General features: G+C 36.7%; 1 protein-coding gene across 7 annotated transcripts in view; it reads left to right on the forward strand.

Moving 5' to 3' along the window:
* The window catches only part of HMGCLL1 (3-hydroxy-3-methylglutaryl-CoA lyase like 1), a 75331-nt gene that overhangs the window by 40166 nt on the left and 8347 nt on the right, over positions 1-26818 (forward strand). For all 7 annotated transcript variants that reach the window (XM_064707560.1, XM_064707566.1, XM_064707567.1 and 4 more), the window contains 2 exons: positions 1909-1972; positions 6337-6525. In XM_064707560.1, coding sequence (XP_064563630.1) covers positions 1909-1972; positions 6337-6525 — 253 coding nt within the window. The remainder of the gene's footprint in view (positions 1-1908; positions 1973-6336; positions 6526-26818) is intronic.

Below are 26818 nucleotides of genomic sequence, written 5' to 3' on the forward strand. Positions count from 1 at the left end.
ACTACCAAATGCATGTCTTCTTGATCTGACAGATGCAGCCATTAGGAACCTGTAAAGATATGTAAGTAAAGGGAACATGTGCACATACATACTATATGTTCTGCATTTACTTATAATTTAGTTCTGTTCTTAATCACTTCATAAAAAGTGCTGTGGCTAATATTGAAAACAGTTTCAGTAGGTGTATGCAGTCACTAGCTCTAGGCACTGTAGTATTATGTAAAAAGCAATCCTTTGGGTCTGAAATTCTTCACACTTAATTTCATTTGAAAAACTGTATGCATAAAAGAAATTAAGGAAATTATCCTGAATTGCTTTTCAGTTACGTGTCACTGAAAATCAAGACAGTGTTTAGGTGTTAACAGTAGCTACATTATCTTTAATGTAGATATGAAAATTCAGAATTTTGGAATTTAAACAGTGACATCTAAATTGGGGCTGATAGTGAATTCAGTGGCCAAGTTTCAAAAACCTGGTTTTCATAATGACATATAGATAATTGAAATCATGCCTAGTAGGCATCTGGATTAAAATTGTGAGCAGGATGTAATGGACCCAACCACTTTTGTGGGAATAAAATTAATTTCCATTTCTTTGTCAGAGCTAATCAAGCTCTTTCTAGATTTAAGGTTGGCTTCATTCTTACTCTTACTTCTAGTAACATGCCTTCATATAAGGGATGGAATATGCTCTATGTATTAAAATATGGACATTTTTTCCACAATTTGTTTTTGCCTGTTACTGATCCTGATTTCACATTCTATCAATCAGTTTCTCCTTCAACTGAAAAGAAACAATACATCCTTTACCCCATGGACCTTGACTACATACAAACTGGCATCTGTTCAATCCCTTTTGCATTATACAGAGTATAATTTTACATTATATCCTTCAGTGTTGAGCGAAAGGGAATGATGGGAGATCGATGAGGGCTCTTGTTCTCCTATTAAGCAGTTGAGCAACCTCCCACTGGGACTGGGGCTCTGCAGGCCTCTGTTGTAAATCCTTTTACAGTCACACTTTTGATTTTGTTTTGAAACTGGATGTTTCTGGTTAGGTTTAATCATATTCCTGATCAATTTAAGATAAACAATTAGAAGTTTAATTAGAATTTCATGGGTCTTAATTGTCATTAAAAAGAGAAATTTACACTGAATTCTATGCTAATAGAGCATTAGGGCTGAACAATGGAAGTTTGGTTGCGGCTTTCAGTTTTTGTTCTTTGTGGAGCCAATAGCTGCTAAGGGACACGGTTTGGCTTCTCAGTTTCTTCTTGTCCCAAGGCATGCCTAAATTACAGCTTGCAATGGGGCTATAATTCTTCTGGGGCACTGGGACAGAAATGCCAGTAGAGAGGGAGTGTGAAAGGTCCCTCATTCACCACAGTTCTGATGACGTATGTCCTCATTACAGTTCTGATGAGATGGTGGGGCTGTCAGAAGGAGTCTGTGTCCATGGTTGCCATGATATGGATAGTACTACGAGGAAGAAAGTGATATCTTTCTCTGAATACCTTGTGATGGCAAGCCAAGTTTGAGCTGACTCTTGTAACTTCAGATGGAAATTCCAATAAAAACCAAGTCTCCTACAACACTGTAAACTTGGCCACCTTGCCAATACTTTACAATTCGTAACATATATTGAACATAAATAAAGATTTGCATTGCTGTTCTGTGATCTGAAAGGAAAATTGATAAACCTTTTTCTTGGTCATCTGATGTAATTTTGACTTTTCATTCAAATCTTTATGTTGATTGGTTTATGTGTTCAAATTATATTTAATCTATTTTTAATGTAACGTGTATGAATACATACATACATACATACATACATACATATATATATTTATGTGTACATATATATATATATATATATAAACCAGAATATTGTGTGTTCTTTTTGTTACAGGTATGTGTCATGTGCCTTAGGATGCCCATATGAAGGAAACGTTGTACCAGATAAAGTGGCAGAAGTAAGAGTGAATTTCTGGCTTGTCTTTTCAATAAATCAAAAGTATATGTAATTATCTCTACTTAATCATAAAAAGATCTTTGATGGATAAAATTTAAGGAAAACAAGCAAAAAACCTAGCTAAAACTAAGACTTGGTGCGTAGCCTCACTTAACCATATACAGTCCAATGTGAGAAAAATAGGACATTTTGATTGTTATCAGTCATGAGAAAAAATATTATGCAGTATTTCATCTAGCAATAAGGTAAGAAATTACTTAAGAGAACAGACAAGCACATGTGTCAGGTGACTGTGTTGTACAAAAGGGTTTCCTGCACAGCTTTTTGCTTTTTAAATCCATTTTATACTGGAATAAGCACACTGTGTTGCCATTGTGCTTCTGGTGAGGGTCATGTGATGAACATGAACCAAAACTCACCCTCAATATGATTTCTTAAATTGCTCTAGTGCCATGATGGAGTAAGTTGCACCTTCCCTCCCTGCCCCTTTTCCTCATTTGGAATATAGGATAAGGAAGAAGATATCTTAGTCCAGCCCTTTTTCCAGAAGAGAGATGAGTGAAACAGAAGTGTAAAATTTTGCAGGAAGGCAAAGAGGGCATCAAAGCTTAAGTGGACTGGAAAAAAACAAAAGTGGAGTAAAAATTCCAAGAGGCTTAAGACAGAACATGCTGGCCTTCCACCTAGAGACAGACTTGTCTTCTCTGTTACACTTAATCACCTATTTTTGTTGATCTAGCAGAATATCCAAACCATTATTTTTTAATTTGTAGCACTAGCTACTAGTCAACATTTGTCTGATATATTATGTTCTGTGTGGGTGGTTTTCAGGTCCTGTTCTCCTGCGTCTTCTTCTAGTATACACTCCAGATGGAATTTGTGATAATACTTCTCCCACAGCATCCACACATACTCAGACTCTTTGGAAAAAAACCCAAAAACCTGGAAGGTTGTCAGTATTTCTAAATGTATTTGTTTTAATATGAAGTGAAGGTTAGAAATGACACAGCTTTAGTTAGAGCAGTGATGACATACTGCTTACCATGTTCCCCAAAAGTCTTCTTTCCATGTGTTGCTTGTTTTCTACTGAGAAAAGCTCCTTTTGCTGAGAAGTGCTCCTTCTCATTTTTCCAGTGGGATTGTTATTTAATGTTCCAGACCTGGAGACTTTTACTACACAGCTATTTTATTTTCTATCTTTATCCTATTAAGTGTCATCTTGCGTACCTGTATACCACTGTGTATGTGTTCATGATAAAAGCTACCACATTAAATTTATTAATTCCATCCCTGATTCCGCAAGCACTGCTGCGTATATAGAAGCATCTGATAGCTTTTTTATAAATACATGTACAGAATCAGCATTACCAAAATTATTGGCTGAGTTGTTAAACTCTTTCAGACAGCTGCTGCTCTGGTCATCATCTTTTTGGGATGGGAGCATTTTGACCCCCTTGACTCTGTATTGCAATCAGCAGCTATGATTGAAAGGTTTAGACAGTTTCTCCTCCCGTCAGTAACAGTGATCATTTTCATTTTTGTAAGCAAAATATTTTTTAACTGAAGCAAAAAACAATTAGGATAGGTGGATTATTTCAGACTACATGCATTATTACAGATTGTTGCAGACTACATTAATTTCTGGCATACTAGATATGTAACTGCTTTACACATAGTTATCAACTGAGTGCAGAATTCAGATGCCTTCAGACTTCTGGAATCTATCAGATATATTTATATGGTTCTTTATTTAAAACAAACAAACAAACAGTTTTCATATCCTGAAATAAATTGCCTAGTCCTGTTACTCTGCTGATTCTTGAAAGGAAGTCACTGCTTAACCATTTATCATTTTGTCATTTGAGTATTTCAACTTCAGGCAGATAAAGCCTGAAAGTTTTCAGAAACACTGTATAACATCCTTGAAGCCAGTTGTATAATGCATTATCATTTAATTCCATCATATATTTGGCTGGTTTTGTCTTTCTGCTTGCTTATTTTTTTCTTTAGCTTCCTTTTAACCTAAAGCAGTGAATTCATTAAGTTAAATATTATCCAGGACACATTCTGACTAAACTATAGAAAATGGACCTACTCTTACTCGAATATTATTGGATCATTAAAGTTTCCCTTACAGCACAAGAACTGAAGGGTTTTTAGATTGTTAGTTACTTAAAATAATCAATAACTGGATTATTGACTTTTTTGTGTTCAATATAGGAGTATAGTTTTTGATATTTCCAGGAAGAGGACTGTTCACATGCCTAAGAAGTTCCAGTGCTGGTTCCCCAATTCCCATTTTGATCAATGCTTGGTGCCAAGCAATGTTTCCAAAGGGAAACTCATATGCATAGCAAAATAGCTCAGTGGTGCAGAACACAACCCTGTTCAATCAACAAAGCTGAAAGCTCTTATTCACATCCTGATTACGTAGAAAAACAGTGTGTTCTCTTCTCCCACACTCTCCTCCCAAAAATCCATGTTGAAAACTTACAAAACTATAACTAACAAGCTGCCTTCTACTATGGTAGAATAGAAAATTCAGTACAAAACCTCCCATTCTGCTTCCAAGCTATACATTAAATTTAGATCTCTTTTTCAGTTTAGGTTGTGATAAGTCAGTGATGATGCTCAGGTTGTTAAGTTTCATCCTCTCTTCTTCCATCTTTCAGAACTCTGCATTTAGGAAACTGAAAGACCTAAGGACTGAGCATGAAAAAGAAGTGAATGCAATATGATTTCTAGCAGTTTATATGGTCCAAGTTATGACTAAAATACTTACTAGAAAAACTTTGAATTTTGCATTAAAAAGAAGAGGGGGGGAAGTGCAGTACATTTCTTTGCCCTGGTCTTGAAGAAACACAAAGGTTTGGGATTTAACTGACTGTAATCCACCACTAACTGCAGATGATCCTTTTTCTTTCTTACAACAGTAGTCTAGTTAAAATGCCTGCCATGTGTTGATGATATAGAAATATGCTGTGAGATGAATCCCTTTTGCATTCCAGTGAATGTCCCTTTTTAAAATGTGTGTTGAATTTCCGTGTATAGGAACCAGGGAATCTGACTTTAAAGCACAGTTTTACCACATTTGCTATAGTCATAGCACTTCCAAGCCTTAAACAGGATGATTCAGACTATTTCTTTTTTTCAGCTGTTCTTTGAATTAAGTGAACAGCAATATTAATCCTGTGCTTCCGAGACTGCTGGTGCAGCACTTTGTGCACTTCCTCAGACTTGCTCACAGCAATCCCTCTGATGGAGCCCTGGAATTGTTTTAACAGCAGACTGCAGTGTGACTTAAGATGTCTTTTTGGAAGAGGGTTGTATTTTTTCATCTCTAAACAGTTACTTTCTAAACTGGGATTCCGTTCCAGTGGAGTGGTCTTTTGGGATCTTTCATATACAGTGGGGAATCCTAAAGGGGACAAACATTGAGCAGCTGAAAATAAGATGGAAACTTTCCAAATGAATCCAACAAAAATAAGATGGCAAGCGCCTGCATTCAATTCCTGAAGCAATATTTTCAGTGAAAATATGATTTTCTGCTTCTGAATGTGTTTCTCTCCATGCAAAAATTATGAAGCCAGACCTCAGTTTTCACTCATGCAAAGAACTCCTTGAAGACATAATTCCAGAAATATTTAGGGCTCTGCTTACATAAGTAAGACCTATTTGTATATGGGTTTTTTTGTATTAAGAAAAATTTTAAAACTTAAGGACCAGGATGTTAATTAAGTTGCAGCTTTGCTTTGTTAGTATTTTAATGTTTGATTTCATGAAAAGAAAGCAAAATTGATATTGCAAAATTAATGTTGACTGCAACACGTTAAAATTTCAGCTTTCTTTGATTTTTTTAAGTGCCAAGAGAAAGAAAAATGAGGCTTTATAAAATTATTTATTATCTTTGTTGGCTTCATGTAATATGCAAACAAAAGAACAGGTCTTTACCCTGCACAACTTATAAGCTGAAAAGTACATGGAGAAAACCAAACAGCTGGAAAGTCCCCAGAGAGAAGAAAATGTTAGGAAAGGGCTTGACAGAAATTAATTCATAATTTTAAAATTTTTCTTGTTTGGATTCTGTGGGAGAGTCAGAAAGCAAGTTTTTGATGGATTTGACTTGGTTAGCTATTCCACATAGAGAATGTAGCAGAACTATAATTTTAAAATAAGAGGATCTGTGGGATGTTCTTATTCTATGGCAGTTTTCAACAGTAAATATAGGTTGTCTGATAAATAGATCCACCTCAGTAGGCCCAAACCTAAAACCTGTACAGAAGTATGTCCTTTATAGTGTTTGTTCTTGACCCTATTTTATACTCTTTCATCTTGACCTCTTGGTGTTTTTCTGTTTCCAATCAGGTATCTAAGCGGCTGTACAGTATGGGCTGTTATGAAATCTCTCTGGGAGATACAATTGGTGTGGGGACACCTGGAAGTATGAAAAAAATGCTGGAAGCTGTTATGAAAGAAATTCCTTTGAGTGCTCTTGCTGTTCACTGTCATGACACGTATGGCCAGGCGTTAGCCAATATCCTCACAGCCATGCAGGTGACTTGGTTTTTCCTTTCATAATATACAATAATAGTATTCTTATTTTAATTGAGTGTGCAATTTTAAAAAATCCTGCCATTAAAGAAATCATTAGAAGAGCAAAAAGGCATTCACTAAACTTTAGGAAAGTATTCTTCACACATCAAATTGTCTACTGGTATTATTGCTGTTGCTTTTACCAGGAAATGTCAAAATTTATATATTAATTACCTTCAATTCCATACAAAATCACTTAGAAACAGTTATGATTATTACATTTCATTGACATTAGATGAAGGAGGGACATTAAATAATTCTTTTCTGATATCTCAGATTCCAGTTTTCTTAGGAACATCTGTATGTTTGTTTTCTACTAAACTAAAATTACTACTTTGTGGATGTGTCTAAAAGTAAAATGGAATCATGCATAATTACATCTTGATTTCAGATGGATGAATCTAAAATATTAGCAGTTACGTACATAGAATAGTCTGGATAATTTTATCACTATTCATATGCCTTCATTATACTTTTTTGTTTATCAGTTATGCCTTCCAAGTAAGATTAGCAACAACTTTATATCTTGTTTAATTGGCTTTCAAATCTGTGCCTAAATTATCAGAATTAATTTCCATAAGAGATTCAGAATAGGACACAATGCAGAAAACAGACTGCAAGTTCTACTGTAGTTTTTGTCAAGATACAATCTTGAGGAATATCTTAAAGTGCCTATGCTTTGCTAAGGAGAACTACTTTTACTAAGCGTTACAGAGTCATTAGCTATTTACAAATTGTGGGCCTTTATTGTTCTATTTTATACTTAATGATGTCTTCTGTTTCCATGCAATTCAGGCAGTCATTTTGAAGGTCAAAGTTTCCTTTTTCTGACTTGTTATTTTGGCAGAGCTCATATTATGTTATTTAGCTACAATTATGTTAACAGTGTTAGTGGTATATGGCACAAGAAGGAACAAGGAAAGTTCCAACATGGGAATCCACAGGTATTTGACTAAATAGGGAATGACAAAATCTGGTAAGAAAGGTTCTAACTTTTACTCAAAGCATTCGCTATTCACCCTTACTCACTTTTACTGTTACAAATGTGTGTGTATGTACCATGGGATAAATAAATTACTAATTTCACAGTTAGCTTCAGTTGCAGATGCAATAGCTAGAAGCATGCAAACCCCTGAGCATGGGAGGAGTTGGCCATAAAAATACTTGAAGCATTGTTTTTCAAATCCTTCCTGTAAATAATTGCTGTCATGGTGCCTACTAAACACTGAATAATGGCTATGCTTTGTTAACTCCAGCATTTGTTGCAAATGCTTCTTGTCTCATGTTTACCTCTTGTAATCTTTTTATTTAGTTCTTAAACCAACTGTGCAAGAGCTAAAGGAAAAAAAAAATCTCTTAGGTACCTAATGTGCTGTTTAGAATAATTAACGTGCAAATTCTAGAGAGCAGAAGACTTAAAAAGAAATTCCTGTGCAACCTTCTCATATTTCTGGGAAGGCAAGGGTGCCTGAGACCCACCAGAAAACTTCCCTCTGTTGTCAAGGTCTCCTAAAGTGCATGTCTAAAGGTGCAGTGGTTTTGGCTCAGCTGAGCTTGTCATAGGGTTTGCCAAAAGCCCTGATGAAGCAGGCATTACACAGCCTCTCTGACTGGCTTTGTGCAAGCAGCTCCTTGGCTCACGTAGAAGAAGGTCCCCAGGCTTTTGGATCCTCAAACAGATCCTGTACCTCACAGTGTCCTCTCTTGGGTCAGAAACCCAAGGCAGATAGCAGGGAGTTGCAACTCCTTCTAAAGCAATGCTCCTGCTAAAACAGGGACTCCTAAATTGCAGGTTGGCTGTGTGGTGAAGTGCTAAAGCTGGTGAGTCAGAGTGCCCAGGTCACTTCTAGTCCCTGCTGTCAGCCTTGCCTGTGCTTTCCTTTCAGCCAAAGATACAGGAATGGCAGAGCACTGGAATAAAACCCCTTGTCTTTAACTCATCTGCAGTTTCCTGAACCAAACTCTACTCAGACACAATTCCTTTCCCTTCCCCATTTATGGGTCTGCGTGACCGACACAATATTTCAGCAAGAGTGAAATGTGTTTGGGGGGTCATAGAAATAATAGGCTATAGTTATTGTTTGAAAACCAGTTTAAAGAACATTCAGCAGACAAATTACACTCTTCCTAAGACATTGCTGAACAACCCCAGGCTGAGTACTGTTGCACTGTATATTGTATTTCCTAAGAATTAATGAATGACAGCTGGAAAGCCACAAATCACTCTGCACTAATTCAGGCATTGCTTCGATGGGAGATCTCCTAGGAGTGGAAAGAGTTGCTGGTAATTCAGTAAGTGATTTTTTATACAGATCACATTGTTTCATGCAGGATTATACTACCCAGAATATTTTCTTTCGTTTGGGGCTGATCCAAAGTCATCTAGAACTGACAGGCCATATCTGTATAAGAAATTAGGAGGGCAGTAGTCTTGCAATTTTAGTATTCAGTTTTATATGTGTTGTTTTAAGAAAAGGATAGGTAGTGAAAGATGGGAGAGAGATTAGCCAACTTTTAAAGCATAAGTAATTTTTTGAATTGCTGAAGCAAATAATACAGATAGAAAGGAAATTCACTTCATTTTATGAAAATAATATATGTAAAAATGTGAGGAACATGAAGTGATGCTTCAAAAGAAACCAGTAAACATTTAAAGTAGAAACATGGCTGGCTCTTGGTTACACGGCTTAATATAAAACTACCAGAGTATAGAATTTACTTAAAAGACAATTCAGAAGATGGGAAATGATTTGGAGATCTAGTGAGATGTTATGGTACTTTGAGTAAAATTACATGTGTGCATTAGATAATGTACAAACACATAGTGTAATAGAAAGTAAAATATTTATAGGAAAATGTTACAGACCTCCAAGGAAGGGTAAAAAGATGAGTCAGGAAACTTCTTTCTGGAGAGGCCCTGCTAAGGTAGACCTTACCTTATCTAAGGAGATTTGAGCTTCATTGACAATTGACTTCTGTTGTGTGTACAGAAGTGGAAAGGGGTGTGGAAAGGAAAGTGTTTAATGGAAATGTTAAAGAACTCTTTTCCTGGAAAACTTGTGTAGTTGCCAGAAATAGATTTGTGTGTCTTTATAACATATATTCAAACAAGAGAAAAGAGTATGCTAAGAGGAAAAGAGGATATTTGTCTGGCTGTGGTACCTGAATAAAGGAAACAACCACATGATTGTCCCATAGACTTTTATCAAATACAAATTGCTGTCCTAATTCATTAAAATGAACTGATCTGTACACTCAGTTTCATGGCTTTGTTTTCTGGTGATGTTGCTGCCACTGCCTGCCTGGCTGTGGCTCTGGACTCCTTGCTTGCCTCCTTCTATGGAGTTGTCTGTCCTTGCTGCTTTTCAAGACAGTCAAGTGTTTAGAGAAGGGACTGGCAACCAATAACTTGAGCTTTAAGGATGGCTTTTAATGGCAGGTGGTGTGAGTGGGTGCTGAGAGTTGGCAGGTCTCATGCTTTAATCTTGGAGCTCAGCTGGAGACTTTGTCTTGCAGAGGCAAGATATTCCTACTCAGTTAAATTCAGAAAGCATTTCCTAGTGTCTGGGTGTACACAAAGCCCTAACAGTTCTCCACTTGCAGGTCTGTTGGTAAAAAAACAGACTCAAGAAAGCCTGAGAAATTTGTGTTAGTGTCTGACAGCACTTAAACATCTCTCTCAGGTGCCAGATTATGTTTGCTGAAATTTTCCTCTTGAGTTTTCAGATCTGCATTTCTGTGACTGACATAAGAGAATTTACCTGTAATGCCCATAGTGATGAATTTCCAAATAAATACATCATATGTAAGAACACTTCTGTGCTAGAACATTCACTGAACATTTGTATCCTGCAGTCAATTCTTTCACCTTGGATTTGTCTGACATATTTTAGTAGGTACCTACAAGGATGCGGGCTCATCCTAGCTTATCCCAATGAATGAGTAGTAGTTACAGCTAGAAGCCAAGTTAGATAGCTGAATAGAATAGAGGAGTGATACAATAAAATAATGGTAAAATGGCATGAAAATATGGATAGAAGTGGTGGAAGGCTGAATGAGAAAAAGGCAAATACATGTGTATAGTTATTCCAGATAAATTGCTTCAGGGTTTCTGTTGGTTATTCATTACGTTTTTACTGAATTATACATACAAATGTGTATACAGTCACCAGTTAATCTCTTGATTTAAAAAAAAGCAACAGGATAATTTTTTTCAAATACAGTTTTATGCAACTATGTTGTAAACAGTTATAAGCACAATACCTTTAATTTAGTTTTTATGAGTTTTATGTACTGATCAAGAAAGAAATTTAAAAAACAATACCTTATCATTCTTTATTTGTAAGATAGATAAGTAACTGTGAAAAAGTGTGAATCCCAGCATGTACTCATTGTGCTAGGAATTCCTCCTGTAACAGTGAATATGCAATTTTTAGCTGAGGAAGCTGGTCCAGCCAGATTTGTCTGTTGCTACACACATCAAAAAATACTGGTTTTGGGGAGTTCTGTAGTAACTGACAAAATGAGCTTGTATTGACCTGCCAAAATTCTTGCTTCAATAGTGCATTAAATGATACTAGCATTTTGGGGTTTTTTTTTCAGCAGTGTGCTGGGGCACTCACTACCTGGCAATTAAATTCTTTATATCTGAACTGAATTTTAACACAGCAAAAATAATCATGACAGTTCAGTTAAAATTTCAACACTGTCTTACAGGCTGTTTTTCTAAGCTAATAGAGAGATACTGTGTGGAATTAAGGAGGTACAGGAGACAGGAACCATAACATGCATCTTGGTTTGTCCTTTCCTAATTTGACATGTCACTGTACTCATGGCTTTTTCTTAATTTTTATTATTTTATTTTAAAACAGAAGTAAGACTTCTCTCTTATACTTTGTGAAGTGCTAGGAAAAAAACAGAGGAAGATCATCAGACAAGTACAGATAGTTTTTGTGAAGAATTAAAACACACTTAGTTTTTGAAATTAAAATTTAAAAACAGAATAGATTTCAACTTTTCTGTAGAATGTACTTTTTAGATTTAAAAAGCTAAAGTATATGAGTGAGCAAATGATCAAAATACTTATGTGCCTTATCTGAACCCTGTAACCTTCCACTTCTTTTGTCCTGCACAACCTGGCACTCTGAAGACATTATGAAACAGAATGTGAGCATAGGAGACACTTGCCATATAGAAGAATGCACATATTTGGGGATATTGAAAAAAAAATTCAATATGCTTGCATTCCTATTTTGAGGAAACCATAGAGATGGAAAGGCTTCAGCAGACCTCACAAGTTTGCTTTCCTCTGCTGTTTACAAATATATGCCAGGAAACTGCAGAAGACTTAACAGAGATCTCCAGAAACTAATTTCAAGGTTCAGATAGGGAAAAATTACCAAAAAATTCAGCTTGACTGAGGGTAGCTGTACAGAATTCAGGAAGGGCTGGTCATGCTTCAGTATTTTGCTGGAATTTTTTGAGGCAATTACTGCCAAAGAAGACAAAGGATGTACAATGGCCATCGCATGCTTTGATTTTTTAGAAAACAATTTGCAGTTTTCTGCAGTGGAAGTTCATATTAAGGTGTGGAGGCATGTAATAAGTGGAAATTTGGCTAAAGCGCAGGAAACAAATGGAATTATGAAACAGAACTTCTTTAAGCTGGAAAGCACCCATCAGCAGAATTGTGGATATATTGGCTTGTGCATCCTAGGTTTTCCTGCTTAAATGAATAATTTGCAATACTGTAATGCTCATGTTAAGGGTAATTGTTCTAACTTGTAGCAATTAATTTTTTTTCAAATTTTAGATTTGAATTGTGAGAAACAGGATAGCTAGCCCAATTTGTAAATGGAAATATGTGTAATATTCTAAAACATGCAAAAGAAAATGTTTGAGATCAAACATAAGAGAATGGGAATAAACTGAGACATGCCTGTTTATTTAAGGGTATTCCCAGATTTCTACTTTTGGATTTTCTAAGAATTAAAATATCCAGGGCACTCACTGGGTATTTTCTGGGTTTGAAAATATAAACATTACTTTTGAATTGTTAGCAAACTAGGCAAAATGTTGTCAGTAAAATAAAACTCCTTAGAAAACATCAATTTGCCTTTTTGTTTCTGTTTTCTTTTATTCCCCCTTCCCTGTGGAAATGACATAGCACTTAGCTAAAGCTAGCAATTAAAAAAAGGAGATGTTGGAGACAAAGAAGTACAATATTGGGAAGGCATGTGAGTAGAGTTGTTTGAGATTGAAAGCTAACAAGTCAGGTGAATAATACTCTATTTGAAAGCAAATAACTTAGGGGGGAAATGGCAGGTGAATTATGCAAAAGTAGCAGGCTGAAGAAAATATTCATTTTCTTCCTCTGAAGAAAACTTAAAAAGAGGGTGTCTACTTTAAGAAAGTAGGAAAAAACCTTGCATTCAATCAAATGATATTGCTACTGTGAGCAGTCAGCTAGTTACTATTGTAAATGAAAAAACATACTGCTCAAATGGATAAATCAGACCTACATATGGGAAGAAAATGAAAACATAGGTGTTCATGCTCAAAATCTGGCAGATGTTTTCCAGTATTTTGTCTTTTTTTTTTTTTTTTTTTTTTTGTACTGGTTTTATGTTTTTGCCTTTAATAATAGCAAAAAGCAAAATAGGGAATTAAGCAAATGTGCAGGCAGCATCACTCCTGCTCTTTTCTCAGATCAGTACAAAAGAATTAAAGAATTAGCAGCCCTAGTTTTACTCTTCTCTTAGATCAGTACAAGAGAATTAGTGACTGCCTTTTTGTTGCTTTCTGCTGCTTTTTGCAGAATATGCACAGTGTGCAATTTCTGAGAGAACTCTAAGTTTTTGACCCCTATCCTTATGCTTCAGAAAAGCTTGATAGTCTGAGAGTCTACAAATATATTAATCTTTACTATTATTATAACTGTTACAGTATAATTGGGGAAAAACCTAAATGGTAGACTTTATTTCAAGGTTCTTATTGTTTGAATATTTTAAGATAGGAAGAGGAATATATTTGTTATTGTGTATTGAAATAGCTGTGAGAGTTCCTGAGTTAGAATTGTTTATATTCATATACCAATAGGTAACCTATTGGTTTTGTGGGTTTTGTTTTTTATTTGAAATGAAACTTAGCTAACTATAAAGGATTACTGAATTATAGAAATGCACATTGTTTAGCTGCTTGTAAAATGCTGTAATATTGGATTTCAGAAGCTTTCAGACCTAGTTACTGAACCAACAAACCTCAAGTCTAAGTCTGTTACAGGATACTAAGAGAAGAGGGCCTTCATCATATATAGATTATTCTCATCTTCAAATTAATCACTAGGGCTGACTTGCAACAGTAGACATGACTTTCCTTTGGCTTACAGTCAAACCTCAGCTGTCCTCTAAAGTATTTTTAAACATTTGATTTTTACATGCAAATCTATGCATCTTTATTTATACCGCTGCAAATTCATACATATCACTCTATGTCTAAATGGAATATTAATGGAAGATTATTGCAGCAACTATACAAATAAAATTTGAAGTGGTTTTATCTTTCTGTCTTAAAAGCAAAGATAATTTCTATACAAATAGTATTGAAGCTGTGTATTTATTAAAAAAAATTAATTTGGCCCAAATATTCTTTTTCTGTGCTTGTGTCCTCCTTGTACATTTCTTTTTCTTGGAATGCTGTTTTATTGTATCCTGCCTAATCATGTCTTAAGTGCTTTAATTTCTGAATTCTCCATCCTGTAAATGTCATTCATTTACACATTTCATTCTGCAGTGTCAGTGGTACATTCCAATTTAAGCCTCATGATCAATTTCATTAAATCTAGAACCATTAAAGCCATACTGATGTTGTTGATTAGTACCTAAAATACATTTCTAATATTGCTTTCATTACTGTGCATCTTTGTCCTCTTGTGAACACACTTTTTTCTATTCAAAAGTAAGCAGATTCAGAGAATTTACTTTAAATGGTTCTCTGGTCTTCATCAGATTCTGTTCTGCTGCATCTTTAGTTGTCATATGTGGAAGTATAGTCTGAAAAAGGGAAAGGAACTAGTAATTATAAGATACTAGTATGAATAAGATTATAAGAAGCTTGCAAGTAGAGCTTGCAAACAAGGCTCACACAAAATTGCATAGAATATAATTTAGGTACAAAATTAGCAGATTACAGTTGCTTTTTAGGGTAATACTCCATACAGCCTTTCAGTGTCTAAATCCCCTTCACTTTGCTGCCCTTTGTAATTCCTCTTTTCCATTCTTGGCCTCTTTGAGTGCTTAAGCAGAGTAAATATCCTGCTGGCAGCTCCCTGGCAAGAGGAAAGAATGATGTGAACAGATACCGTGCTCCTGCATTCGCCTAACCCGAATGTTTTCCCTCCTACTTAGGTTAATTTTTTTCTCTCTTTCACTGTTTTCCTAGTCATTGTTTGATAGGTTTAAGTCCACATAGCCAGAGCAACAGTCTCTTTACAGAGCCCCTTTTATCATCCCAGCAGCGTCTTGTTTAACTTGACTATTTAAATGGCTAAAAGTCAGCATCATCCAGTTCTGAAGTGGATTGGGCAGCAATCCAGCTCTTTTTGTTAGAGACAGACATTCATTTTTTTGGACTAGAAACAAATTACTTCCAAATGCTGGAAATGTAAGAAGGCTTACAAAAAAAAAAAAAAAAAGGTTTCAGGTGTTTATAGAACAAATTAGTATAAAATAGTTTTCAAAATGCTAAGCCACATTTAAAATAAATATTTAGTACTTTTAGAAGCTGTGAAAATACAGCACTAAAAACCTGAAATCACTGATCCTTAGCATGCATAAGAAGTATTGTCAGGGCACACTGGTGTCACATTCCCCATGCATATTTCTGTTGTGCCTTGGATTGCATGCATAAAAGGTAGTGTTTTGGAGTGGTTTTTGCATGATTGATAGGGACTGGCTGTGGTTTTAATGAGATGACTGCCTGTAGCAATCAGAAATTGAACTGATAACTATTTTACAGCAGTGTTTGATTCAATTCCTAAAAATGAACGCTTTGATTATCTAGATGACTGGAAAATAAAGAATTTTCATTGGTCTGAAGATTGTTTCTTGTGCCTTATTCAGCATTACATAAGCACTCTCTCATCCACAGAAAGACAAGCTAGTTCTCTGCAATTGTTACTTTTCCCTTTTAGTTTTATGATGTCCTGTTTGTCTCTCCCACACTTTGCAACTTCCACAACAAATGAAATGGGATTTCCACAAATACAAACGTACACAACTGGCTCATCTCAGAACCCATCCTTGCAGGCTCATCCCATTCTCCCTTCTCAGCACCCCTGCCACAACCTGCATTCCTTCCTCAGTTGCCATCTCATCAGCTGCCATGGTAATTTGAGAGGTGAGGTTGTTTGTCTCTGTAGGGTTTGCATTCCTGCAGGTGCTGTGTCACTCCTTTAGAGGGTTGCCATGCTCAGCACATCCTGGCCTCTCTGGCTCTGTGGCCAATTGCTATGTAAAGCTTGCATCCCAAAAACCAAAAATCCAGGCTGGCAGCTATGGATGGTCCCTAAAGGGTGCTAGTTGCCAGACTGTGACAGGAATTGCCTGGTGGAGCTCTGTCTGCCCAAGGGCAAAGCTGTGCCAAGGACTACGCAAGAGTTACCCACAGTGGACAGTTGAATTCCATTCCTAATGCCATTCAGGTTTTTGGTCATATACATGGCCACAAAAGAGCACAACTGCCTGTGCAATAGCCACACAAAAGAGAGGTTTTTGCTGTCATTCCCAGTAGCATTTGTGGCATTCCACAAATGGCATTCCATAATGACATCTGAGGATGTCTCTGGAGATGAGATTTCAGAAGTTTTGGTCAGCTCTGAGTGTGCTGTTTGATGTCTCTGGGGATTTCAGCTTATATGCTGGACCTTTAGCTTATATGCTAAAAAGGTATGTGGAGCACTGACAGAAATAAAATACAATACTTCAACATAATTTAAAAAATAATTGTGAAAGAAAATTTTCAAAAGTTTGGTCAAGATGCAATTAAGTACCTTTAAAACTTTTTTTTCAGAATTTAATTCCTCATTTAATTTGCATTCTTTTTTGAAAATAAATTATTTCTATAAGTGCTGCTTGACTTTTTAGAAGTTCTCCCTATAATCACATGGAACTTAAATCTGTACACATCTAGAAGATAAATGGCTTTTAGACATGTTTATTTTTCTACTTGGTGGGAATTACTCCCTCTCCCTTTTTACCCAAAAGTAGTTTTTCTTAAAGTTTAATAGCAACTGTAAAAAAAGACAGAATCACTACAATGCTTCCCTCTTGGAAATGATTGTTTTCATGACCTTTCATTATTTGTGAGTGTGTGCATTCTAGTTTTTGCTGGAAAAAGAGGACATTGCATGGAACCTGAATTTTGAGACCTAAGCAAGGGTCAGAGGAGTTTGCCATGGCTGGAACAGACTTGGGGAATGACAAATCCCAGGGTCTCAAGCAGGGAAGTGTTGTGTTTACAGGATGATGCTTCCTTCCTTTTTGGGCAGCTCTACAGACAGCTGTGCTGAGGGGGTGGAACTAAACCTCTGGCCATTCTTGAATATTTACAGCTCCTCAGAAGGAATTTTGTTATCATCTAGCAAACAATGAGGGAGGGAGAGTTATTTCCTATTTTGAGATGTATCAAGTGGCTTTAAACAAGATCTTAGGATGTTTTCTAAGGTAAAAATAACTGCAGAAAATCTGTTGATAACTGTGGCCAGAAGGCTGGAGTTCTGAACTCACTCCAAATGAGTGTTGGGTGGATCTTTGTAGCTTGGGAGTACAAATGAGCATTTGCATAAGTGAAATAAGTTGAAGATGACTCTTCAGCTAAGACAGAAACCAAAGCTGATGTAGTACCTAAAGTATGACAATCATTTTTTTCATTCTGTGCTGTGCAGAAGCAAGGCAGAAACAGTCTCTTGAGTCAAATAATTTGCCACTTATCTTTTTTTACTTTTGAAATATTGCCCTATGAATTTAAACAGTCAGGCATTCAGAAATAAAAACATTTTTTAAATTTTTAAACATAAATGAATGGTAGTGTTATGCAATCCAGCTTGCATGTTTGCCTGTTTACTTTTTTGTTCTTTGTTGCTTAATGCAAATGATATGTGGTAAGATTGCCAGAGGCAGATGATGTGATTTGCTTAACAGAGTTCATTCAAATGCATAAAGTAAACTCTTATAGAAAGATTTTTTTCTCTAATGTTCACAGCAGTTAAATTTTGCTTGCACTAAGAACTGCAACAGTAAGAAATAATTTTAACTTGATGGAGTATTTTTCCTCTAAAGAATAAGCCAAGTAAACAAAATAGAAGTAGATTTAGCAGAGCAATATAATATGCATCTATAGTAAAATATAAGGTGCTAAGTTGAATGGCTTTTTAAACAAAAGAAGTGTTCTGGCTGTACTGCTGGCAGATACATTGAATAGACAATTAAAGATGTCTTTTTATAAAAAGGAACTTCCATCAGAAAAAGAGAAAATTTTCAAGGCCTTTTTTTACATTTCATGGCTCCCCACCTTAGTGCCACCACTTAATTAATCAATGTATTTGAAGGGGAGGCAGTGTAACATGCTGAGGTGCTGTAATGTGATGAACATTATAAAGTTGATCCAATTATAATAGAACAGTAGATGAAAAGAAACTATCACACTACGAAATTTCTTGCATTATAATGAAAATTGTGATGAAAATTTTATTTGAAATAAAAATTCTCTCTGCCTAGGGTGGACAAAAACTGCCCTATTTGATTGCATCTTCTTTGCCCATGTTGCTGTAATTATTGTTACTGGAATGATTCCCATCCTGGAATTCTACTCAAGACGCTGTCTTTTTTGCACAAAATATAAAGTGCTACTTCCTTGAAATTATACAGATGAATGACTAAAACATATATTCCATAGCTCTTAAAGGGAGATTGTTCCTTGGTTCTGAATTTTGCAGTAGATTTTCTAACAAGACCTAAGTGGTCCCATTTGTTAAGTACATTTGTCTGAGTCTTGAATAAAATAAGGATGTGCACAGCCATTTGCAAGTTCACAGGCTATTTGGCAAGAATGAATTTTAGGAAAAAAATGCCAATATGTTTTTTTCCCTTGTTGTAAAAAAATAAAGCGAATAATCAAAATGCAAACAAACAGAAATATTTGGTACTTTACTATACAATCATGTTTACTGTAATATTGCCATGATTTTTGCTTAGCTAGTTGGGAAACTGGTCTTTAGTTACTCCAGAGAATGAGGTGCACAAGAATGAATACATTTGGTTTCGGGTTTTGTTTTATGGCGTTTGATGGAGTTGTTTACTCCATTTGATGGAGTTTTTACTCTTGCAATGATTTTCAAAACACAAATAGCAGTGAAGAAGAAAAAAAGAAGCAGGATAGCTGCTGTAAATATTTTGTAAAATGTCCATCTGAAGCTCCTCAACCTCTGGTAATTAGAAGCCATGCTGTGGAGATTGACAGGGTAAATTACCAGTTAATGTTTACACAACAAAACATATGCCCAGTACAATATCCTCCACTGATGTTACTGAAACCAGAGTCCGGAAATGTACAGTGGAAACAAGACGTGGTACTTTTCTTGTGCCAACATAAACAGCAATTACAGCACAGTGTGAGAGAAGTCATAAGAAATACTACTGCATATCAGTAGTTCAACAAAGTCAGCACTTTTGTGTAATTGCAGGGGAAAAGGGCTGAAAAACATTACAGATCTCAGCAAGAAATGGGCCCTTTATACTTTTAAACGGATCCTTGATAAAACAATGCCGGGGTCATGAGAAGGCTACTCTGCCAATTTTGCTTCACTGTGGGATCCATTGACATCTGGCTGAGCTGCGGAAGCTGGAAAACTTCTTTAATATTCTCTTGACACTAAAGTGGACATGTGGAAAACATTCTAATCTGTTAATCTTTGGTGCTCCTGAAGAAAAAGGACATTTGGCTTTATACTTTGTGATGATAAATATTGTCTCTAGTCTAGCTGTAAATAAGTTAAAAGCATTTGAATGGAGGATGCAGTTCTTATTTTCCATATATGGGAGAAGATGGATGTGCACCTGTGCAATCCAGAAGATGTAAAGAATGCCAGGAGTTTTTACTAAGGTTAGTTTACCATACATCTTGGAAATCCACCTTTCTTTATGCTGAGTGTGGTTTGTCAATGAATTGGTGAGCAGCGTCTCTGAACCTCCATACATCCTACATGCTAAAGTAGAATAAAGTATTGTTTCACTCAGGGGATTCTGAAAATAGAATTAAAAGAGATTTGAAATAGTAGTTAAGTCTGAATAAAAAGTGCAGGTTTTATTTAACAGCATTAACTATACCAATTATTTGTGGTTGAATCTAATATGGAGTAATAGTGAACGATGGAGATACATATGTGTTCAGCTTGAGTAGGATGCACAATTGTTCATTTCTGTTGTGAGATTTATCTCCAGAAATTCTCTTGCATTAGAAAATAACTGCTATAAAAATATATTATGTATTCCTAGTACAAAGCATTTATTATGCATTAATACAAAATGCAAAACATACCATGGATTATGTGAAGACCAAACTAGGATTCAAAATTCTACATATCCTTGTAGTACATTCTAAAATAATAAGAAAAATTGTAACAATGCATGAAGGCTTAGGCTGAAGTGAAGTCAGATGACCTTTTAAATGCTGGCATTTTAGTCCTTTAGATACCCTGATGCTGATATATGATAGTGGTACTGTGGAATGAAAATAGTTCTGCTATGCTTTCCCTGTGTTTTTATAAATGCTGTCATTGCTGCAAATTTGTTTTAAAACAAGAGATGTTTTCTGTCATCAATCTATTTTTTTTGCTCACATTGGTACAAGGTAGTGTCCACTGCCACTGAGTGCATAATGCTGCAACTGTTCTGGTTATAAGAAGTGAGAGAAATTACACCTCAGGAGCAATTTGGTCACTCAGCTTAAGGTGAAGAGTGGCTCAACACAAGTTGGTCTTCAGTAACTAGAAGGTTTGGGACTTGGCAGAAGCTAGCAAGGACAAAAAAACAAGATAGAAAGAATTTGTAGTTTCTTTCTAAGGTACAGACACAGTAAGAGGGATATATATGATAGATTAACTTCATTATATGCTCCCTGAATGTAGGAAAAAAGAGGCCTTTTAAAATGCTGTCATGCTTGGGTCATGCCCAAGCTTGCTGCCATGCTTCATTGATAGATTCACATGTTCCACTTTTGCCACGTTTGCTTCAAATAGTAGACCTTTCAAATCAGTGCCTTTTCCTGATTCTTCATAGCAGTCCTCTGCCCTTTTCAGTATTGTGGTTCACAGAGAAGTGCACTGCCTGCAGCCTGCATCTCAAACATTGATTTTTACCTGTTCTGTCCTTCATTCAATCCATTCTCAGCTGATGCCCCATATTATGATAATTCAGCCATTTTATTTTAGTGGATATGTGTCTACTCAGCTTATCCTCAGTAAGCCACTCATGGAAGTAAGTGGATATTTTTTTTCTTTATTCCTTGGACCATAGCAGTCAGCAGCTCCAAGCATTCTTTGTCCAGTTCCAGTTAAATTTTCCTCCCCCAAAGCTACCCTCAGTCACTTTACCATGGAGTTAAGCAATCATTTATCTCCCTTGTTCATTCAAAGCCCTCTGTTTGTTTTCCAGTTTATTTTTATTCATTTGTGCATGTAGCATATGAGAAACACCTTGTTGGTACGTGATGATGTAGGGCACAGGAAACCTGGCACAGCTTTTGCATCTCGGGACTGGACAGTTCCATCCCAGCCTCCCCCAAAGCTCCCCTTTGCATTTTCTGTCTAGTTTCCCCTTTTCCTCCAGATCCCAAGATTATTATCTTCTCTTCCCTACCTATTTCATTGGTCTCCTGACTGTGTTCAAACTTTTTTTGTCTATAGAAAAAATATCTTGTGTTTATAGATCAGGGTATTTCATGACATAGTAAGCAGATAAATTGTTAAACTATCACAGGTTTGCTTGAGAGCAGCAACTTCTGCTGAAGAGCATCCTGAGCAGTAGCTGCTTGCTTTGAGTCAGCAGCAGCATCTGGCAATGCCCTGGCTTGCCTGGGGAGGGAAGGAAGGGAGACTAGAAAGTCACTTACTGTTTTGATGATGATTGCATCTTCATGGGTTCCAACAAGATCTTGGCGTGCCTCCTGCTCCCCCTGCAGCTTTGGGATCCTTAGCAAGGGACAGCTGGATTTGAGCACAGCCCCACATCAGCAAACCCCAGTGTTTTTAAACATAAGAGTGCACATATTCCTAAAAGGAGCACAATCAGCCTGCATGGGCGATAAAATAATGATTTGTGAACACCTGCTTCATTAATTGTGTTATGGCATAGGATTTTTAGTAGCATTCTGAAATCTCAAAACCAGTCTCATGTTGAATGGAATTGATTCCCCCTAAACATCCATGAATGTTTTCTGAAGAACTAGATTTGTAACACAGACCTCACTGCTCTGGCTTTTGTGCAGGTGATGCATTGTCAGTCAGGGACACAGATATTTCAACTCAGGCTCAGAGAAATTGCTTTGCAATTTTTTGTTGAGGTTAAGGAAAAAAAAAAAATCATGGTCAGCTGCTGCTCCCTTGACCCTTGGGCGTTTTAACTCCCAGACTGGCCAGTTCCTGACAATAGGGTGGTAAATAAGGTGGAACTTCCCTGAGCTTGTAACTAAGTCCAAACTGGGATCTCTTAAGATCAGTATCCCTTCTGTGCCAAACTTGAGACTACAAAGCTACAAAAATATCTCCAAGAAACTCATGTAAAACTTATTGAATGTGAATGTAACAGAGTGGTTTTCTTCCCCAAAACTTGTTCCCGGAAGTGGCCAAGCCCATTTTTCACTGAAACTTTCAAAACAATCCAGTCTGAGGCAGAGACAAGGTATGGAAAATATAAGTTCCAGCAGTTAAAGGCTGACAAAGTAATAAACAACTGAAAGTGGGGCCTTATGATGGAAAGTGTTAGGGAACTTTAACTCTAGATGTCATTGCCAGCTTTGCTTATAATAAATGTGTCAGTAGCAATATGAAAAGATGTGTACAATGAGTTAAAGGAATGCAGTATTAACCTATTTTATGTGGCACGTCTGCCCACAAATTGCTTGCATCTCAATATGTTTTGGAAGAAAAGGATTTCTTTCCCCTCGATGAATGTATTAATTTTCAAACAACGGGAACTGGGAAATTAGATATTTTAATGTTACAGTGACACCCTGTGGTCAGTAGGGATGGTGTTAAGTCAAAAGCAGTTTTGTGATGTTTCTTAGCAGTTTTTTAATCTTGGCAAAAGCAGAGAAGCAGGAAGGAAATGCAGATAACTTTCACAGATTTCCAGAGAGGTGTTATCTCATTTTATTGCCTTATACATAGAAAATTATGATTTTAATTTCTTGAATACCAAAATAATATTTATTTGCATACATTTATTATATTGAAATACAGGAGAATGGCAAGCTTTGGTTTCAAACCACTTGACAGTGTGAATTAGGGAAGGGTCTTTGTAGCCACTGAACCTTACAAAGCATTGCTGGCATAGTCATTTCTGTGTCTGGCTAATTCTGTGTTGCTCTGCAGGAGAGGGTGTTTCTGCCAGTGACATGCCATGTAGTGGTGGGCAGCAGACTGATACCAGAGAGACACAGTGATATGGCAGAGGCCACCATTCCAAGGGTGCCAGCTCGGCACTGACTGTGCTGCAGGATTAAATGGCTTTAGTCCTGTACTGCCTTTTGTGTGGGCAGCCTTTGGCCTGACATATCTTACTTCTGCCTGCTGCCTTCCTTGAGCAAAAGCTGAACTAATGCAGCCACTCTTTGCAGAATCTACATGCTCCTATCTTTAAGGCACTGAGCTTCACAGCACTGTGGCCCCTTGACTTTGTGGCACAAATCTTCTCCTCTTTAATGCATACCTTGTATCCTTGCATAATATCAATACCTTGATATTATGCTTTCAAAATCTCATCTATTAGAAGAAGCCAAATTTATGAAAGACCTGATTTATAGCTTCTGATTTATACCACATACTTTCCTGGAGTTACTGATGCTGACCTTGCCATTTTTAAGAGAGAAACAAAGTCAGACTTCTGCCAGACAAACCAGGTTTAAACATCAGTAAGGAAGGAGACTGACTGTCCCAACAAGAAGTTATGGGGAGCTAGTAAAGCAAACTGAGAAACATGAAGCATTTATTATTCACTGGCAATAATGGTTTCCTGTTAAAATTGGCTGTTTGACAAAGGTGATGAATTTAATTCCTTACTTTCTCATTGGGGAATTAGTATGGGACAGGAGAAAAAGTCCTCTGCCTTCTCTGGAGAGTAAGCTAAAGCTAGCCAAAAATGAAGTTTGGAAGGTGTTCAGGAACCACTGTCAGGAATTTTGTGATTTTCAAAAGTGTCAAAAATATTGAAGTACTGTAGTTGTCCTGGAAGCCAAGCCATTGTTCACCCCCACACATGTCCAAGTGGAAGCAGCTCAGTGAGTGCTCATTTAGGACGCAACCTATGAAATAGCTGCAGTACAACTTCTCATGAATGTCAGCACAATTTAGTGCCTGTCAGGAAGTGACAGTGAGACTCTGGACTTTTAAAACCTCATATTGACAGTGAATTTTTTGCAAGCTTCAATTGCTTAAAGGATTGAAATTCATTATCTCCTGTAAAAGTGTGACAAATATGGAAGATGAAGGAAAATACTTAGTTTTACATATTTGGCCAATTTTTAGGTTTTACTTTAGAGCTGCTTTTGCTTTTAATGGCTGCAAAAACAAAAGAGCTTCATAGCTGCTCAAATGTGCAGAGGAGTTATTTATTAGGTGCTATTTCAGACTCTGTGCTTGGACAGGCTGGGCTGTAATATCAACCTCCAAATTAGTTAGTAGCACTGCTGAGGGATGTTTTCCAACCTCTGTTTTTAACACTGTTAGATTGGAGCTTAGAGTGTGGATAATTTAAGGATTTTTTTTTAGTGGGGCCACTGAAGATGAACTGGAGTGATTCTGCACTTGAGTTAGCAAACACTGAATTATAACTGTGTGTACAACATGCAAGAGCACACAGATGCAGCTGACCCTGTTGCTGAAACAGTAGTACTTTGCAGCAGATTCCTTTCAAAAGCATTGTGAAGAGAACTCTAAAAGACATTATCTTAAAGGAGAGACACCTGCTCACAGAATATTAAGACCACTGATTTGAGGAACTGTCAGATTTGGAGGTCAGTCAGGATTGCTGTATTATATGTGCCATGTTTAGACCTTGTCTACCAGTGGCTTAATGTTCAAATAGCAAATACATCCTGTTAAAGATACAGTTTTAGAGACTTCATGTTTATGCACTGATTCTGGGAAATAATGGATTAAGTGTCCTGTACTAGGGCTACAGCCATCCCCCCAAGGATGCAACCTATGTAAACGTGCTATTATTAGACCTTCTCCTTTTTTTTTATATTTAGCCAAATAGTTAATGATTTAAAAGACAGAGCAATTATCACTGCCTGTCATGTGGAAATTACTGCTCCCAATGCTTAGTCAGCAGAAGGCATCAGGGTTTTAGATGCTCTTGCATCTACAGTAATATAAATTGTCTGATCTTTCTCCAGCTTCCAGTGAGGGTACTTTGAATAACTCAGACAAGGCTGCCTGAGAATACAAGGGTGTGGTTAGACACAGAGGGGTGTTTCATGCTACCTTCAGGTGGCTGTGATATCTCATTTCCATCCAGTCACCAACACTTTCAACAAACAATTATCAGCCACCTGTACCCCACTGCTGCAAGATTTGCACTGCAAATTCAGAATCACAGTGGCATCACTAGTGTTTGTACAGGGAAATCAGGAATTGATATGTGTCAATTCAATATCTTTAGAAAACATGCCCTTTTAATGCTGGAGGATATTGGCTTTGGTTTTGCTTACAGTGAGTGCCCTGTGAAGGACTGGAGCAGACTACTGACTCTTTTGCCCGTTTTTTACCAAATACTATTTAGTTGATACTTTTTTTTCCTGTTGGTGCAAAAGGACAAGAATTTATTGAGATAATTTTTTGGGATTAGAAAGTGAATGTTCATAATTTCTTTTAATAACTACTGAAGTTATTTATAAGTACTACTGATTTTTTTTTAATAATAAATACTGAAGCTGTTTGTGAGTCTGCTTTTATTCCTTGGGAATTTAACAGCATTGATGTACCTCAACACATTATTTGTCTATAGTTTTATCCCCATGTAAAAGTTACTGAAAATGAGTACATGAAGAACAATGCTCTAGCAGTTATGACAGATTGGGAAAACCTCCATGAAAGACACTTTTATCTTTTCCTCTCTGAAACAATTATTTCTGATGTACATCTTAAAATCAGACTGAGAGAGAAGGCATAGTAGTGGGATCATGCTTGTATCAACCTGTACATCCATTTGTTACACACCCTTTTCTGCAGACTTCCACCATACCCTAAATCTTTCCAATAAGAAGCCCAACATGTGTCTCTGCATGGACATTTGCAAGCTGAGAGCTGCCACTGTGGAGCTTGGGCCAATGACTTATAGAGTAAATGCATGAATCTTAGCAGCTAGTGCAAAAAGAGACAGAATTTCCAGTTGTTGTGGATGCACATCCTCTGAGTACTGGACACAGATGTGTCACATAACACATTTTCTGACTGGTGGCCTGCACAAACAAAGAGTGTGACAAGTGACTGAAATATGAAATGTGCACTTTGGTGATTCACTCCATAAGTCACAAATTAGTGTAATTTAAAGCACAGTATCTCTTTTAAGTGACCCTTATTATGTGAGCAATATTAAATAGTTCCCTCTTGCCTGTCATAGTAATGCACCTTGACTCCTTTGAGGTCTTTATTACAGGCTTTGAGCAGCTACCTAGATCAAGATCATATTCTATGTCCAAGAATAGGACCTGGGACAACAATTCCTTCTTTATTGTTTTTTATTGTTATTTATTGTTGCTCTCCAGAGATGTTGGAAGTCCAAAGAGTCTGTAAGGCCAATGATAAAACTATGGAGTGCACTGTTAAAACTAGAAACAAGTACAAAAAACCCACATTAGGGTAGTTTATTTCAGAACTAAAAAACTAACTACTAGGTATATTTGGAAAGGGGACTGAGCAACTGCAACATTCAGGATGATCATTTGCCTACCTTGCCAGCTAGCTGTGTGCACGTCTGGG

The sequence above is a fragment of the Zonotrichia leucophrys genome, chromosome 3 (assembly GCF_028769735.1).
Source record: "Zonotrichia leucophrys gambelii isolate GWCS_2022_RI chromosome 3, RI_Zleu_2.0, whole genome shotgun sequence".
Lineage (NCBI taxonomy): Eukaryota > Metazoa > Chordata > Aves > Passeriformes > Passerellidae > Zonotrichia > Zonotrichia leucophrys.